The 16,552-nt window shown below is 34.7% G+C and overlaps 1 protein-coding gene across 28 annotated transcripts in view; it reads right to left on the reverse strand.

Moving 5' to 3' along the window:
- Positions 1 to 392: 392 nt before the first annotated feature.
- Positions 393 to 16,552, reverse strand: part of lrrfip2 (leucine rich repeat (in FLII) interacting protein 2) — a 54,201-nt gene continuing 38,041 nt past the window's right edge. For 7 of the 28 annotated variants that reach the window (XM_087277600.1, XM_087277582.1, XM_087277593.1 and 4 more), the window contains 11 exons: positions 15,872 to 15,943; positions 12,075 to 12,245; positions 10,040 to 10,132; positions 9,638 to 9,730; positions 7,556 to 7,657; positions 5,797 to 5,929; positions 4,920 to 4,969; positions 4,722 to 4,842; positions 3,774 to 3,853; positions 3,124 to 3,228; positions 393 to 1,400 (listed from right to left, as the gene is read on the reverse strand). In XM_087277600.1, the coding sequence (XP_087133726.1) occupies positions 1,290 to 1,400; positions 3,124 to 3,228; positions 3,774 to 3,853; positions 4,722 to 4,842; positions 4,920 to 4,969; positions 5,797 to 5,929; positions 7,556 to 7,657; positions 9,638 to 9,730; positions 10,040 to 10,132; positions 12,075 to 12,245; positions 15,872 to 15,943 (1,131 nt within the window). In that variant the 3' untranslated portion in view covers positions 393 to 1,289. 28 annotated transcript variants of the gene reach the window in all.

Genomic DNA, 16,552 nt, shown 5'->3' on the forward strand with positions numbered 1-16,552 from the left:
GAGTTTGCATGTTCTCCCCGTGTTGGTTTCCTCTGGGTGCTCTCATTTCCCCAAAAGTCCAAAGACATGTGGTACAGGTGAATTGGATAAACTAAAATATCCGTAGTGTATGTGTGTGAATGAGTGTGTATGGATGTTTCCCAGTATTGGGTTGCAGCTGGAAGGACATCTGCTGTGCAAAACATGCTGGATAAGTTGATGGTTCATTGCGACCCCGGATATAAAGGGACTAAGTCGAATGAATGAATGTTACAGCATGTAACAACATATTATGAAAACCCAGGATAAACTGTTAACCATGGAAGCAAATGACCCCAGCCCTTTAACAGCAGCTAAAAACAGGTTCTTTGTGATGTAGAAATCACATTTAAAAACAATTCCTGAAAGAAAAGTCAGTTTGTAAATCATGTAGTTTATTTACAGTATACTTTGCAGTTGCTTTAGTCAATCACTGTGTGCGTGAAGTGTCAGACAATTTGTTTCTAGTGTGATTTTTAAAAAAAGAAAGAAGTTGCATCAAACCTGAATACAACAGCATCGTGAAAGGCATCGAGTGGCATTTGGGACACAAATCTGAGATCTCACAATGTCACAGTAGAAACAACGGTCTCTCACTGGGAGTTTAAAATCGCTGCATTTAGTGTAAAACTGATGTAGTCCATTGTGAAAAAGCACTTCAAAAAAATAATATCAATGTGCCCTGCAAACAATCACAATTCATGAATCATCCACCCATTCATACTGCATTCATTTACACATTTATTTTCAAGAAATATCTTAAATATTTGAGGAACAAAAAAAAACACTTAGTTGAAACCATCGCAGACATGATTGATTTTCTATAATGTTCAACTCATGGCCGTACCCTTAATTAAACACATTAATGTTTTCTTTTCGTACCGGTAGAAATATATGGTTTTCATGTATAGTGTTATAATGCATATAACCCTCATCCTCCCTGTGAAGGCACATTGCTGTGTAAGCATTTACACGGATGTCGAGGGCCCTGCGTTCAGGTTGATGTACAGTTTAAAAAGCGCTTTTATACTCGTGCAACTTACAAAAGAGGAAGGGGGGGGGAGCACCCAGTCCGAGTAATGAAACCTCACGGCTACCATGACGTACCAAGCTTTTTAAAAAAACCAACAACAACAAAACCATCAGAAAAACATTCTCAGGTTTAGCGGCTCCCTTCCCTGACCATGTTGCTTTAGTAGGGTGTAAAACAAGGTAAAGGGCCTGCGGTTTTGTTTTTGGTGTCCTACTGTGCGGTGTTGGGGAGTCCGTCTTCACTGCTGCGACAGAAGAGCGTTTCTGTTGGCTTTCATCTTCTCTAGGCGCTTTACAAGATGGTTGTTGGTCATTTCCATTTCTTCGATCTTGTCTAGTGCTGTGCGCAGCTACAAAACAAAACAAAAAAAATGTTGAGTGAGGATTTGGCATCTGGATTGTTTAGTGGTACTACTCTTGTGTCCATTAAAAATAAATAAATCTACATAGATGACGGTGTTTAGAGGTTACAGAAATTAATATAAAAACTCTTGGCGCTCAGCCAAAACACAATTCCTGAGAAAAGTATAGATTCAAAAGACAGAAGAGTCGTTAGATAGAGAACAGATGAATTAAATTTCACGTTTAAAGGGTCACGAAACACCAAAACACATTTTTTGAGCTGTTGACAGTTGTATGTGTCCCACACTGCTAAAAACACTATTAGGACACCTATATTTCACTAAAAAGTGTAAATTGGTTGTTTTTGCGTTATTTCAAGCAAATTCGTACTTCCGGTTTGAAACTAATTTTTGAAGCTGCGTCACGGCCATGACATAATAGCGTTGTATTCCAGCGTGCAGACTGGACGTCTGTGCCAGAGTGTGTCTTATTACGTCTTACAGTGTGATGCATTAATGCATGAATAAGGCTTGGTTCAAACCAATCAGCGCGCTCTATTGTGCAACTTCATTAATATTCATTACTGTCATAGAGTTTCGACGACAGAGACGCCACGTTGTGTTGGCAAAACAAGCGTGAAGTGATGCTTTTATAGTTTGCTGCAGTTAAGTTTTGTTTTCATTTTCTCTCTGTGAGAGCGCAGCTGGAGTCACGTGTGGATTAACAGTGTACGCGACGCTCGACAACAATAACTTACGTGTCTAAGGAGGATTATTGTTTACCTGAGAGCTGTTCTCATCTCCAAACGCTGAGATCCGGATTCGCTTGTAGTCTTCTCTTCATAAAGACGCGGCACTAGTTGCTGGTGATTGTCCGGTCTCTACAGACCAGTGCTCTTTGTTTATTCAGTTTGTTCGTATCGAACTAAGTTAACTATTGCACCGAGTGTAAACATGTTAGCACCACAACCAAACTTTAACCTCGTGTAGGATTTTCGCCGCATTTTGTGACTGGAATAACACACGCGACTTTCTGACGCTACCTGCTGTGTGCATCTAAGTTTCCGGGAAATGCGGAGGTTTTTTTTTCTCTCATTCGCCGTGCGGTATCAAACATTGCATGAAAAATACACGCTTAGAGCAGTTCCTCGAATCAAATATCTAGTTTGTCGCGAGGGGCATAAATGAATTCCCTAATTAAAAGAGCCAAACTGCAGTTAAAGTCCAACATTTAATTATTTGGCAAAAAATTCAACATATGTCCATGTAAACACCTTCACTTTCTCCCGTGTGTGTGTGTGTGTGTGTGTGTGTATATTTTGACTCTCCCCCCTAAACAGAGCTTGACACGCCCACTTTTCTGACTTTTTCCAAAGTAGAGGTGTGAAAACACCCTGCTGAAACAAGGGGGTTTCATGGCCCTTTAACAAATATAGTGATATGAGATCCAGGGGTATATCCTTGATGAACTATCGGACATGCGCTGCTCTCACCTGTGGAAGTGTGCTTAAAGCACCCGCCGACTGCCTGGAGCATGCCAGAGTGTGTGTGTGTGTGGTCATGTGATGTGCGTTTTCAGTGGTGTAGTATGGACGAAGAGCTGTTTAGAAACGCTAGCTGAAACGCCGGTGTGGATGTGGATCGTTTTCATTCTAAAACGCCATTTTAAAACTAAAACCTATTAGTGTAAACGGGGCCTGATTGTATTTTTTTTCCAGTGTTGAGTTCATACCTCCCTCTGAAGTTTTCTCTTCTCAGCTTTCAGTTCATCTTCTATCTTTTCTGCATTATCTGCTGAAGCCTTATATCTGGACACCTGTCCTTCAAGTCTGTTTACCTGCAAGACACAGAAGAAAACAGAACACATACTAATATTCAATTCTTATTTTTAACATCTAAAATAATAGATCATTATTAGTTTTATTACATGTTTTCATATAAATCAATCCTTTACATTACAAACTTTATATTACCTTCAAATATTTGTACATTTTGAAAATAAAAGGAATAAAAATGCAATCACAAACTCTATTTAGACACTACAATTAAAATATAGTTAAATACAAAACAGCTATTTTAGATTGTAGTATTTGACAATATTACTATTTTACATATTAATACATCCTTCATGTGTGTCATTGACAAATTTACATAATTATGCATATAACGTATGTATATAATATACACATATGATATAGATAGAAAAGCATACATTATTTCAAATACACATTACATTCATTCAAAAATATTTTGTGAAAATAGTCAAAATATGGATGTTCTACGTAAATAATTCAGCGTACAATTTGTTACATTTATAATATTAATGAACATGAATAAATATTATTGTAAATGATTGTGCTGTTCGTCCATAAACACACTTACATTTTGTTCCATCGTTGCCATTTCCTGTTCAGCCTTTGAGAGCTTGAATTTGTATTCACTTATCTGTCTATTGGTGTCCCCTACAGGAAACAGATGGTGTTAAAGCATGTGTGTGTGTGTGTGTGTCTATGACACATGGATGTTATTGTAGCAGGGCTGCCCAATATATTGTTTCAGCATTGATATCACAATGCGTACATCCGCAAAAGTAAACACAGAATTAGGATTATAGTAGAGTAGACAGTTCAAACACATATGATTTGTGGCGTCACTGCAGAGTTTAAACATAATGGAGTGAAATTTTATCAATTGTATATGTTTTTAAGACCTGAAAGCGTTTAAAGCATTCAGGCACAGTAAAGGTTACCATTTGAAACTTTAATAAAGGATAATATTATTCAATTATTTATAAAGACTTTACAGTTAAAGTTTTACATTTGATTATTTAATTTCTGCCCCTTTCCCTTTATTTTTGCTCTATTGTAATCATCTATGCTTGAAGTTTGTTTTAAATACATTTTATAAGTGATTCACTCCCCTACAAAACCATCCGTTCTTTATAAAAAGCATGTTACTCAAGTCATCTTGTAAAGTTGTATAATAGTCAAGTGCGAAATTATTTATACCCCTGGCAAATTTTGACTTAAATTTACTTTTATTCAGTCAGCATGTTCTTGTTTTTTTTACTGTAAATCATATTGGCATCTCCCAAAAGATAATAAGACCATATACAAGATGCATCATTGTGTAAAAAATATATTTCTCAGCTTTTATTTACCTTTGAACTAAAAGTGGCAGTCAGAATCTGCAAGGGGTATGAATTACTTTGGGTTTGACTATATATTGCAGGAAAAAAATATCACATTTTTATCACACATATTTCCACTTTTGTGCAGCCCTATATTGTAGTGTAATGCCTGTGTTTGTATGTCGTGTCAGTGCTCGTACTCTGCATCTCGATGAAATGCAGGTCAGTGCCGTTCTCCATTCGCTCCCCTTCTGTGTAAACACTGTCGATCTTTGCATGCTTTTGTCTTTCTTCCTCCAGCTGCATCTTCAGTTTTCTGATCTAAAAGTGCAGAGATGCGTTACTTCAACTCTTCTACGGCAATAATCCAGTTTCAATTGCTTCATATATGATCATACCTGAGACAAAAGTTCATCCTTTTCATCCGCAAGCTTTCGTAGTCTTACATCTAGGGATATGAAGACGAGAATCAAACATTACCATGACATTTTTATAATAATACAAATATTCTCTATATTATATATTCATTATTAGTAGCATAATGACATGAATCCCTACTTGATTTAATCAACCGTCCTTATTTGAATCAATGATTTATGAACAACTGATTAATTGTTGATGAAATTGGTTGTACTGTGTTGCACTGCATCCATTGCGCACAGCATTATCAGGTCATTAAACATTGGATAAATGGATTAGCAGGTCAGCAAACTAAACTGGTATGTTTAGTTTATGAACATGTAATTCATCAATATTGAAGTTTCATCCATGTGAGGTATGTAAATACCAATAAAGTGTGCCAATAACTAAATATAGGCTTTACACATCATGTATATTCACGTGGTAAAATTAGCTGTAGAGTGGAGTATCGAGGTCTTTTTAGGTGCCAACCTAATTGTCTCTATACTGACAAGTATTAAAAAATGTCTTGTCATTCAGTACCAGATTTCAATACCTATATGGACACATTACATGTGTTAGTGAACCAGGGGTGTATGACGACAAGTCTATAACAAAAGTAACTGAACTGAAATAAATAAACTGATGCTGGCACACTAGGGCAATTGCAAGAATATACGATGCATACAAAAAAAATGACAGTTCGAGGAAAACCACTGCTTTGGATTATAGATTAACATATTGATACCAACACCTAAAGGAATAACTTTAATTTCAATAGGACATTAAGGTTCAGGATTTATCAAATTGTTAATTTAAACCACAATCATTCATGTGAAGAAGTTGAAAATTGTCAGCATTAGTTCAGAGACTCACCCAAAGGTCCATCTCCCGCTGACTCCAGCACCTGCGCTGCCTCTTGTGTCACCACAGTGATGCCTGACGTAGGCGACTCGTGATTGACATCTCCATTTGGTGTGTCCTCGGGTATGATGACCAGCCCATGTTTCTGTGAGAGACGGGTGACATTTTTCAGTGACATTCCCCATGCGCACAATGCAGGACTGCTGCCTCATAATTACACTTATTTTAAAGAAGTCAAATGATGCTTTGTAATGCTTTCATTTACTGTGTAATATATATGTGCATTTAAAACACTTACAAATGTCTTAGTCTCCCATAAAAAGATTTATTCAAATCTAACAGAGCACTGATTCAGACCAGGCTAAATCCATTCATTTAAAACTATTCCACAAACCTCTAACATCAATAGTTCGAAGAACTGTGCACAAAACTTTTGTGTTTACATTTGCTTTACAATACATGGAAGGTTGTAATTATAATGTTACATTACTGAAAAAGAGGCTGGTCAGCTGGCCAATCAGAGGACTCTGGGTGTTACGACTGGAGTTTATTTATTTATTTATTATTGCGATGCACTCTGTCTTTTTCTTTTGTCCCGCCTCCTTGTTTTTCTGTTGTCTCATATGCTCCCATGATCGCGTGATTCCCTGTTCTGATTGGCTGCTGGTCGCAAAAGCATGTATAAAAAGGAGCTTCCAGCAAGGATCGGGGAGCTCATTTCTGTGCGTTCAGTGGAGTGGAGCTCCTGGGTTTCCCTCACCCCTTCGGCCGACGACCAACAACCAACATTGTACTGATGACCATCATTTGTTAAAATATTTTTGAGAGTTTGAGCGTGTAGGGGTGACCTGCCTATTTATTTGACTACTTTTAACTTTGTTTATGTTTAGGGAGTTAGGTAAGCTTTTTTTGTATTTTTCTTTAAATAGTAATAGGTAATTTAGTGGATTTATTTTATAGATTCTTTTGTTTGTTATTTTGGCCTGTGGTCACCCTGACGAAATGCTCATTTATATTAATCACATTTTTCTAGAATAAATCTATTCATATATACTCTCAACTGAGTGTGTGGGCTTGGTTGTCGACCGAAGGGAATCTTTTTCTTTAAGTTTTGTTTTGTTTGGGAAATCCACCACCCCAACACTTTTTTTTTTTTTTCGTCGTTTATTATGCCCTTTTTGTTTCCCCTCGACTTGGGGCGAAATATTAGGAAGTATAATATTATACAGGTAAATACAGGTAATAATATTATAAAGGTAATATTGGGGCTCCTATTAGGAAGGAGGAGTTTTTAGGAAACCAGAATGTTTCAGGCAGACTAAAAGCATGAGGTGTTAAAATAATGTACGGTGTACAGAAACAAACGACAACAAAAAAACATGCAAGCCTATTACAATGCACACCAAAATACAAAATAACACCATTTAAAAATGCATCATATGTCCTCTTTAAGATCTGCATAGAGCAGAACTGCATGTATCTAAATAAGAGCTGGCAATCCCATAATATACTGCAATATGCTCAGTGGAAAAATCTCACATCAAAACTGTCAATATAAATATAATGCAAGATAAAAAAAGATCAATATTCAATTTTAACACTGAATATCATAGACAAACTTTACATCGTGCATGGTTTATGAAACGCAGATGAAACTGGTACTACACAAATAACAGGCCATTTAATCAACAAGTCAAATGCTTGGTTTATTTTTGTTACTCAGTGCTGAAGTGAAGCTTTCATCCCGTGCAGGAGCACTTAAAGGACGTACCTCTCCCATTCGGCTTTTCCCCTTGAGGTCAGCCAGCTCATCCCTGAGCTCATCTCTCTCAATCCTAATGCAATCAAAGTATTCTTTCTGTCTCTCTAAGGCCTGGCCACACGCAGGGCAGGAAAAGAGAGAGGAGTGAAGAGAACAGTAGGCAAAGAAACAGCAGCAAACACACACAATGAAAAACACTGCAGTTAGTGCTGGACAATATAGCTAGCTATCTAAATAAATAGTGCACTTATGTTTTTATTTATTTAGATAGCTTTACATATAAGCACCATACATTTTTACTAAATAAATTATTCTAAAAGTTAGTTTGATCACTAATTATTTATCTGTTTAATAAAGTACAGGTCAGAGTAAGTTGTTTTATTTTTGCATACATTTATTTTATGTAATATTTCATCTTTTTAAAATTATTTGGTGACAATATTTTGCAAATTAGATGCATTTAATGTATATGAATAATGTAAACTATATGTAAACACGTCTTATTGAAATATGACAATCCTGAACATTTGAAATTGATTGTTTAAAATCAACCATGCTGATTTAAAGAAATTATGAGTTTTTTTTTTTTATTTCATGAAACTAGTCTAATGATGTGATCTTAAATAATAATAATAAATCATGATTAACCATCACAAATATTTCATACATTGTCCAGCCCTAGCTTTAGTCACAGATAACAGGATGAAAATAGGACCAAGTTGACAGATGAACAGGAAGTGAAGGAGTGAGAAAATTAGCTTGCTCTTTTATATCTTCAGCAGTTATTTCATAAATTTAATTTCATGCAGAAGTGAGTATATAAAAATAAAACATTTTTGTTTTTTCATTTTTTTTTTTCAAACTGGATGTTCTACGTTCATATGCACCATGCACACAGTTAAGTTTCATGAGAAGCCAGCAGAGGGCAGCATGCATTTACAATTACAGAAACTACAATACATATTCTGTGATGACTGCTATGCAAATTGTGTTAATAAATCTATTTATACACAAATCATTTTATTAAACTGAAAACAAGTTGTGAAATTGGTTTTACTCAGAATTTAGAGTTAAGAGTTGTTTTTTTAAAACAAGTCAAAAAATGTCAAGGTTTTTATATGCACATGCATATTTTAGTACACTAATGTTTCAAAAAAGCATTTTTGAGTGTTTTGTTTTAATGACAACCTATAGACAAATGGTCAACCATGCGGTTACGATGCTAGTTAAAGTGTTAACAAGGGAATAACTGTATACATAACATCACTTTTGACTATGTTTACATGGACATCAGTAATGGAATTATTTGCCTAAATCTGAATAAGACTAAATAATATGATTAAGGGGTTTCCATGAGTTGCTTTTCGAATGTTCCTTTCATGATCCTGTTTTACATGTCATAGTACATAGATCGATTAATGACATTGCGTCATCTCGCTATCCACGTTTCCACTGCAGTTTTATGTAATTTCGGGTGTTTTATTTTTCATTTGTCGACCTTAACTGCAGTTTGGCATTTTCATTCAGGAAAATTTCATGCATGCCCCCCATGACAAACTGAGGTATTGAATGAGAGTACGAATTAAGGACTGGTGAAAGAGATTCGGAGAAAAAAATAACATCCGCATTTCTTGGTGTGTGTGTGTGTGTCTGTGGTCCTTTACTAACTCGATAGGTGCAGAGAATAGTGTCAAACAGCTGTGTGTGTATGAAACATCCTGTCGTAATATGTGGCGAAAAGTCCTACATGACAATAATAGTTTGATTGCGGTGTTTACATGTCTGTACCGCAATCCAATAATGCAACTAAAATCTGCATACTCAACATGTCTTAATTCCATTTCTATTTAGTTTGATTATGATCTTAATCAAATTAAATTAACCAAAAATCGCTGTTTACATGGCAAACTCTTAATCAGAGTATTGCCTTAAATCGCATTAAAATCGGATAATTGGTGTCCATGTAAAAATACTCACTGTTTGTAAAGAAATCAGACTGGCTTGGCAAAATTAAATGGATGACAAAGAGATGCATAAACAGTTAAAGTGTTTCCACCCTCAATCCAAACAGCATCTCATTCTTCATCCTACCCCAATCTTTTTGTCCTTCCAGTTAACAGTTTCCTGGAGGTCAAACACCTCTCTCGTGAGGGTATCTAGCTTTTGCTGAATTTTCTGGTTCTCCTGGGGTTTGCGTTTAATAAAGCAGAAGATGAAAACAAAGAGCAGAGATTTAAAAGACACAACAAAGAAGAAATAAAGGAACATACAGGGACATGTGAAGGGAGAAAACAGGAGGATCTCACTGGGCGAGAGTGAATTATATAAAGATTATGAACTTCATCCATGAAGAATGAAACAAACAGCACTTTCAATCACAACGATGATTCTGAATCATCTTTAACTTGATTATTCAGCAAAAGCTTTTAAATCAGAGAGTCTAATGTAAATTTTTCTGGTGGGTCGATAATATAACTTCTGTTCTGGCTTTACCTCAATGAGTTCATCTCGCTGACGAATGCCCTCTTTCAGCTCCTCTTGTTTGTGCTGTAGGACTGTACATGTGTGCTTCTGTCGCTCTAACTCCTGTCGATCACAAGAACAAAAAATATTCACATCCTAATCTGGCAAAGCTTCCAACATTTATTAAATAAAGTGGGGGAAATAAGTATGGAATATTTCAACATTTTTCTCAGAAAACATATTTCTAAAGGTGCCGCTGACGTGAAATTTTCACCAGATGTTGGTTACAGCCAAGGAAATCCATATACGCAAAGAAAACAAAACTAATTAGTTTACAAATCAAGTTATGTGTAATAAAATGAAACGACGCAGGGAAAAAGTACTGAACACATGAAGAAAGGAAGGTGTAGAAAGGCAGTGAATCTCTCAATACTTCTTCAGCAACCCTCTGCCCTTCGTCATTGTAAATGAATATCATCTGCTTCAGTCCAACATCTACATCATCAGGATGATGAAGATGAAACCAGGATGAACATTTCAGCGAGACAATGATCCAAAACAGAGCCAAGAAAACTCTCATATGCTTTCAAAGAAAGAAAATCGAGCGATAGAAAGGCCCAGCTAATCAACTGACTTAAATCCAATAGAAAAAGACAAAATAAAGCTCAGATTTGAGAGAAAAAGACCCACAGAACTATTAAGATTTTTACACTCTGTGGAAGTCTGTGAAAAAAAACCTCACACTTGAGTAATTCATGTGACTTCATTCACATTTTTAAACTGCCATCATCAAAAAAAAAAGCCTTTTATATAAAGTATTAAATACATTTCAGTAGTTCAGTACTTTCTCCTTGAGTCATTTCATTATTATATACACTCATTTTTTTTTAGAATTTTTTGTTTTGTTTTATTTTTATGTTTGTATTGTTTGGGTTTTTAACAAAATCTGGTTCAATCCTGTGTCAACAGCTCCTTTAGAAATTATACCCAGGACAAAAACATGACGTGTTCAATACTTATTTCTCCCACTGTACATCAGAACTTTCATTGCATTTTTGAACAGTTGGGTCTATGCACTGTGGTAATAACAGATCATACAATCAGGGCTTTACATTAACACCCGCCAAATGCGGGTAGATTTTAGCTTTGGCGGGTTAGACAGACACCTCCACTAGCCACTTTGGCTGGTTGAAAATTCATTTTAAATAGTAGCTTTCTTAAAAGCAGGGTTCGACAATAAGGATGACCCAATATTCGTGCAAATGGGATCTTAGAATTGAGAAGCAGCATGATTGAAAACTATAATTTTGTTTGTGTGGGCAAAAGAAAGCCGGTTGAATACTGAATGAGAGGATAATCACTCGCGCCAACAGCTGATGTGCTGTTTAAAACATGTGTGCGCTCCTGTTTCCTTGCTTGAAACAACCGTGCCTGGAAATGCAACTCAACTATCGATTCTCTTTCAGATAGACTAGACAAAAAGTTATGCTCATGCACCCACAGTCCTGCTGCTTTCAAGAGCTCCTTTTTGTAAGCAGCACCAGTTGCTTTCGATTGAACTATTATTTAAACAGGATATGGGATATTAACTTCCCATATATGTGTAGTATAGTATACAGCTATATTTTGCTTATTTAAAATATGTGGCTAAGAAATAAATATTTATTTATTTTAAGTGTGGTTATAGAGATAAATTTGGTAAATCCTTTGAGCTCTGAAAAGTCATGTGAAATAAAAACTATTTGTAATGTGCTCATGCTCACTGAGCAAGCTCATACACAAAAAATAACATGAATTAGGAGGCATGTGGATATTCCACAAACTCTAAATCAAGTAATTTTAGCATGCCAAAGTCATATTTATGCATACAAATTATATTTTGCCAACAACACATTGTGGCTAGTGATAATGGCGATTGGCTAGTAATGTTGGAAAACTACTAGCCACAATGGCTTGTGATCAGAAAAGTTACTGTCAAGCCCTGATCACAATTCTATATTTATTGGATTAATCGTCTCAAAACGAATAATTTTTTCATAATACTGTACACATATAACACAGGCACCTTTGATTTGTCCTCCGTTTCCCTGCGCAGTTCGGACATTTGCTCTTCCATCTCCTCAATGACATCCTTGAGCGTGTCCACTTGGTATATGAGGTTTGCTTTTTCATTGTCTAACTGGGCATTGGAAACCATGGCCTTCTTGTACTTCTCCTCCACTTCTGACAGAGATTCCTGATGGAAGCAGAGGAAATATCCTTACTGTGAAAAGCACTGGAAGAGCTTAATATGCTACAAAATCACTACAAGACTCGACAGGCAAAAACAAAAACAAAACAAAACACACACTGACCACTGCATTAAAGATTAGATAAAACTGTGAAGTGCAGGTAAAAGTAAAAGTGTAATCCATCCAAAAATACAGACATTTTTAAAGTCAACATAACATACATCGACTCGGCTAATATACGTCCCTGGTCTTAGTGTGCTTTTATAAAATAAGGCTTGTCTGTGTGATTCCTTCTAAATAGGAAATAACTTGCTCCTCCTGTACAGTTCCTTTGCTCCAATCACCTGTTCTGTACATCATCGTTCAAAGGTTGAGGTTGATAAGATTCTGAAGGAGATTTCTCGAAGCTAAATTTATTTAATGAAAACCAGGGAAAAAAAGTAAATATCATTGTAGCTTGAAATAACTTCTATTAAATACAGTATATATATATAATATTTCCTGTGATTGTTGAGCGACCTTTACTTAATTTGGTGCTCTAGCATAGTGATTTTCAAGCTTTAACAGTGACCTGTTTTTATTTTCTCTTGAACCATATATTAAATGATTTAGATAAAGTCAAGGCAAGCTTATATATTCATTACATATACTGACACTTAAGGTCTAACACATGGGAGCAAGGCTAGGATGGATAAAATAAGGAGGAATGTGTGTTGATGCCATTTTCCCCTTTAAACTATCCCCCGGTGACCATTTTTCTCAAGTCTTATGATTGATGACATGAGGATTGATAACCTGAGCTCTAGAAACATTTCTTCTTATTATACAATATTATATTATATACTATATTATACTTAATTCATGTATTAATTTTCCTTCGGCTTAGTTCCTTTATTCATCAGTGGTTGCCACAGAGGAATGAACTGCCAACTTTCTCCAGCATATGTTTTAAGCAGCGGATGCCCTTCCAGCAGCAACCCAGTACTGGGAAACATCCATTCACGCTTATTCACACTAATACACTACAGCAATTTCAGCTTATTCAGTTCACCTATAGAGCATGTCTTTGGACTACGGGGGAAACAGGAGCACCCGGAGAAAACACACACCAACACGGGGAGAACATGCTATATTATACTTAACACAGCATAATATTTATGTGTAGATTATGATGCTTATTAGATAGTGTCTTGGTGAATAGAGTTCTACTTTTTTCATAACATTAAAACATCTTTACTTTCACTTTTTGACCAATTTGATTCACTCTTGCTTCGAAAGAATTTATTTTATTTTATATTACTCTGAGTAATTGCTTTATATTTATTGCACATTTTTTGGACATAAAATACTAACATTTGCGTTCTTATTAGGGCTGCACGATATTGGAAAAATCTAACATTGTGATTTTTTAAATTTTGTGATATATATTGCGATGTAAATGCAATTTCGCAATATGACTAAATATCTCTATTTGGATTTATAATGTTAGATTGATTGGGATGATTCTGCAGTGGGAGTGCATCTACATAAAATCTAATTAACAATCTATAAACTTCTTTAAGTCCCCCAACACGTTTTCGTTGTGGTCTGTGCTATTTGCAGTGCATTTCTGTATTTTCATGTATATCAATCTATAAATACAGTCAAGAAAAAGATTGAAATAAAGTGTTTTATTATTTTCCGAGTCTAACAGTATAAGAGTACAGTACACTGTATGTTAAACAATAAGAATAATTCAATAAAATAAATAGCAGTTAAGGTAACAAATGGTAGTTTCTTATACCTGAATGTTTTTTTAAATAATTATACACTCACAGGCATCAAAACACATGCCAATGATACATTTCAACACAAAATAAACATTGCATTTCTTGCGATGTGACTATTGTGAATGATCACATTGCGATATCGATGCTGAAAAGAATGATTGTGCAGCCCTAGATTATAACTCTTCTACGCTCTTTAACTTTTCCTTTCTTTAACTATTTTTTCTTGATTCAACTCTTTCTTTATTAAACTTTATTTATTCAACTTAATCTTTATTTATTCAACTCTCTTTATTCAACTCTCTTTATTTCTCGTTATTCAACTCTTTCATGATTTAACTCTTTCTTTATTCAACTTTCTTTCACTGTTCAACTCTCTTTCTTCAACTCTTCCTTTCTTTTTCCAACTACTTTCTTTATTCAACTCTCTTTATTTCCCGTTATTCAACTCTTTCTTTATTTCCCGTTATTCAACTCTCTCTTTATTCAACTCTTCCTTTTTTATTTCAACTAATTCTTTATTAAACTCATTATTTCTTTATTCCACTATCTTTCTTTCTTTATTCAACTTTTCCTTTCTTCAACTAATTTATTTCTTTATTCAACTATCTTTCATTAACCCTTTCTTTGTTTATTAAACTCTTTATTTATTTAACTAATTCTTTCTTTTTTCAACTTTTCCACTATTTCTCTTTATTCAACTCTTTCTTTCCTCAATCAAATCTTTCTTTAACTATTTCTTTCTTTATTCAACTATTTATTTCAACTCCTTTCTTTATTAAACTCTTTCTTCATTTAAATCTTTCTTTCTTAAACTATTGCTTTCTTTATTAAACTTTCTTTATTCGACTCATTCTTTTTTTATTCAACTCTTTCTTTCTTTATTCAACTTTCTTTTGTTAATGAACTCTTTCTTTCCTTAGACTATTTCTTTCTTTATTCAACTCTTTCGTTATTCAACTTTCTTTCCTTAAACTCATTCTCTTTATTCAACTATTTCTTTCTTTATTCAAATTTTTCTTTATTCAACTTTCTTTTGTTGTTTAACTCTTTCTTTCCTTAGACTATTTCTTTCTTTATTCAACTCTTTCGTTATCCAACTTTCTTTCTTCAACTTTTGTTCTTTATTCAAGTATTTATTCAACTCTTTCTTTCTTTATTCAACTATTTCTTTCTTTCTTAAACTTATTCTTTCTTTATTCATCTTTTTCTTCCGTTATTTAACTCTTTCTCTCCTTAGACTATTTCTATACTTTTTCAACTCTTTCTTTCGTCATTCAACTGCTTTAATTTTTTCTTCAACTCTTTTTTTCTTTATTCAACTTTTTTTCTTTATTTAACTCTTACTTTCTTTCTTTATTCAACTTTCTTTATTCAACTGATTCTTCCTTTATTAAACTCATTCTTTTGTTATTCAACTTTCTTTATTCAATTCTTTCTTTCTTTCTTTCTTTTTCTTCCATCCTTTCTTTCTTTCTCTCTTTCTTTCTTTCTTTCTTTCTTTAAGATGTCTTGTTATGTCTGTATTATTATCAAAGTGATCTCCAGCATCCCAATATAAACTGCAGAAACACAAAAATTCTTTACACAGTTGCATCTGAAACGTCCTGGTCAAAATCGTGTGTCTGCATTCTCCATCTTCTTTAGGAGAGGTTGGGTGCGAGACAAAATATGTCCATGTGACTTTGGCTCTTTGGAGAAATGATCTCTTTAGGCAACACAACAGAGGGCTAAACGTGACTGTAAAGAGCTAATGTAGTAAGTGAAAGACTCATGCAAGACTCATGCAAGACTAAAGAGTGCTAAGAGCCTGGTGTGTTAGTGGAGGAAGAGGGAAGGCATGCATTGAGCTCAGGACCCTCTACCTTTAGCTCTTTAAGACCCTGCATGTATCGGCCCTCTACATCCTGAATCTGGTCCTTTAGATCATAGATGTCCTGTTGAGATGGAGGAATGAATCATGGGAAAAGTTTGGCATTCGCTAAAGGTCAGAGCGGTGACCTCTTATCATACATTTTTGAACAAACATAAAGAGGGAGAGAGAGCTGTCCGAAGGCATTCAAACACAAAGAGGAAAGAATTTAAATAAAGACAAATAAAAAAATAAATAAAAACAAACACAAATAATACTGTGAAATGAACACAAATGGATACTCTGAGATCGTAAGCATTTAATAGGAAAGTTTGAAGCTCGATGTTCAGCCAAAATATATTCAAAAGGCAGGTAGATTCATCTTGTTTTAAGAACTGCATAAACAATCCATATTACAGAGAGTTTATGTTTAATCTGTAAAGCAGCAACATTAGAAAAAAGCTTTTCTTAGAGTTTGTCTTGTTTCTAGCACAAATATCTAAAGCATAAATCCTAAAATCAAAAAGAATTTTCTAGACAAGTAAAAAAACAAAAAATTTGTTTTCAGAAATAAGCCAAAATTATGTGAGTTTTTCCTTAAGCAAGTTAAATAATAAGCCAGTGGGGTAAGTAAAATAACAAAAAACAAGACTATTTTAACTTAATTAGACTTATAATATAGACTTATAATATA

The sequence above is a fragment of the Danio rerio genome, chromosome 13 (assembly GCF_052040795.2).
Source record: "Danio rerio strain M-AB ecotype USA chromosome 13, GRCz13ab, whole genome shotgun sequence".
Taxonomy (NCBI): domain Eukaryota; kingdom Metazoa; phylum Chordata; class Actinopteri; order Cypriniformes; family Danionidae; genus Danio; species Danio rerio.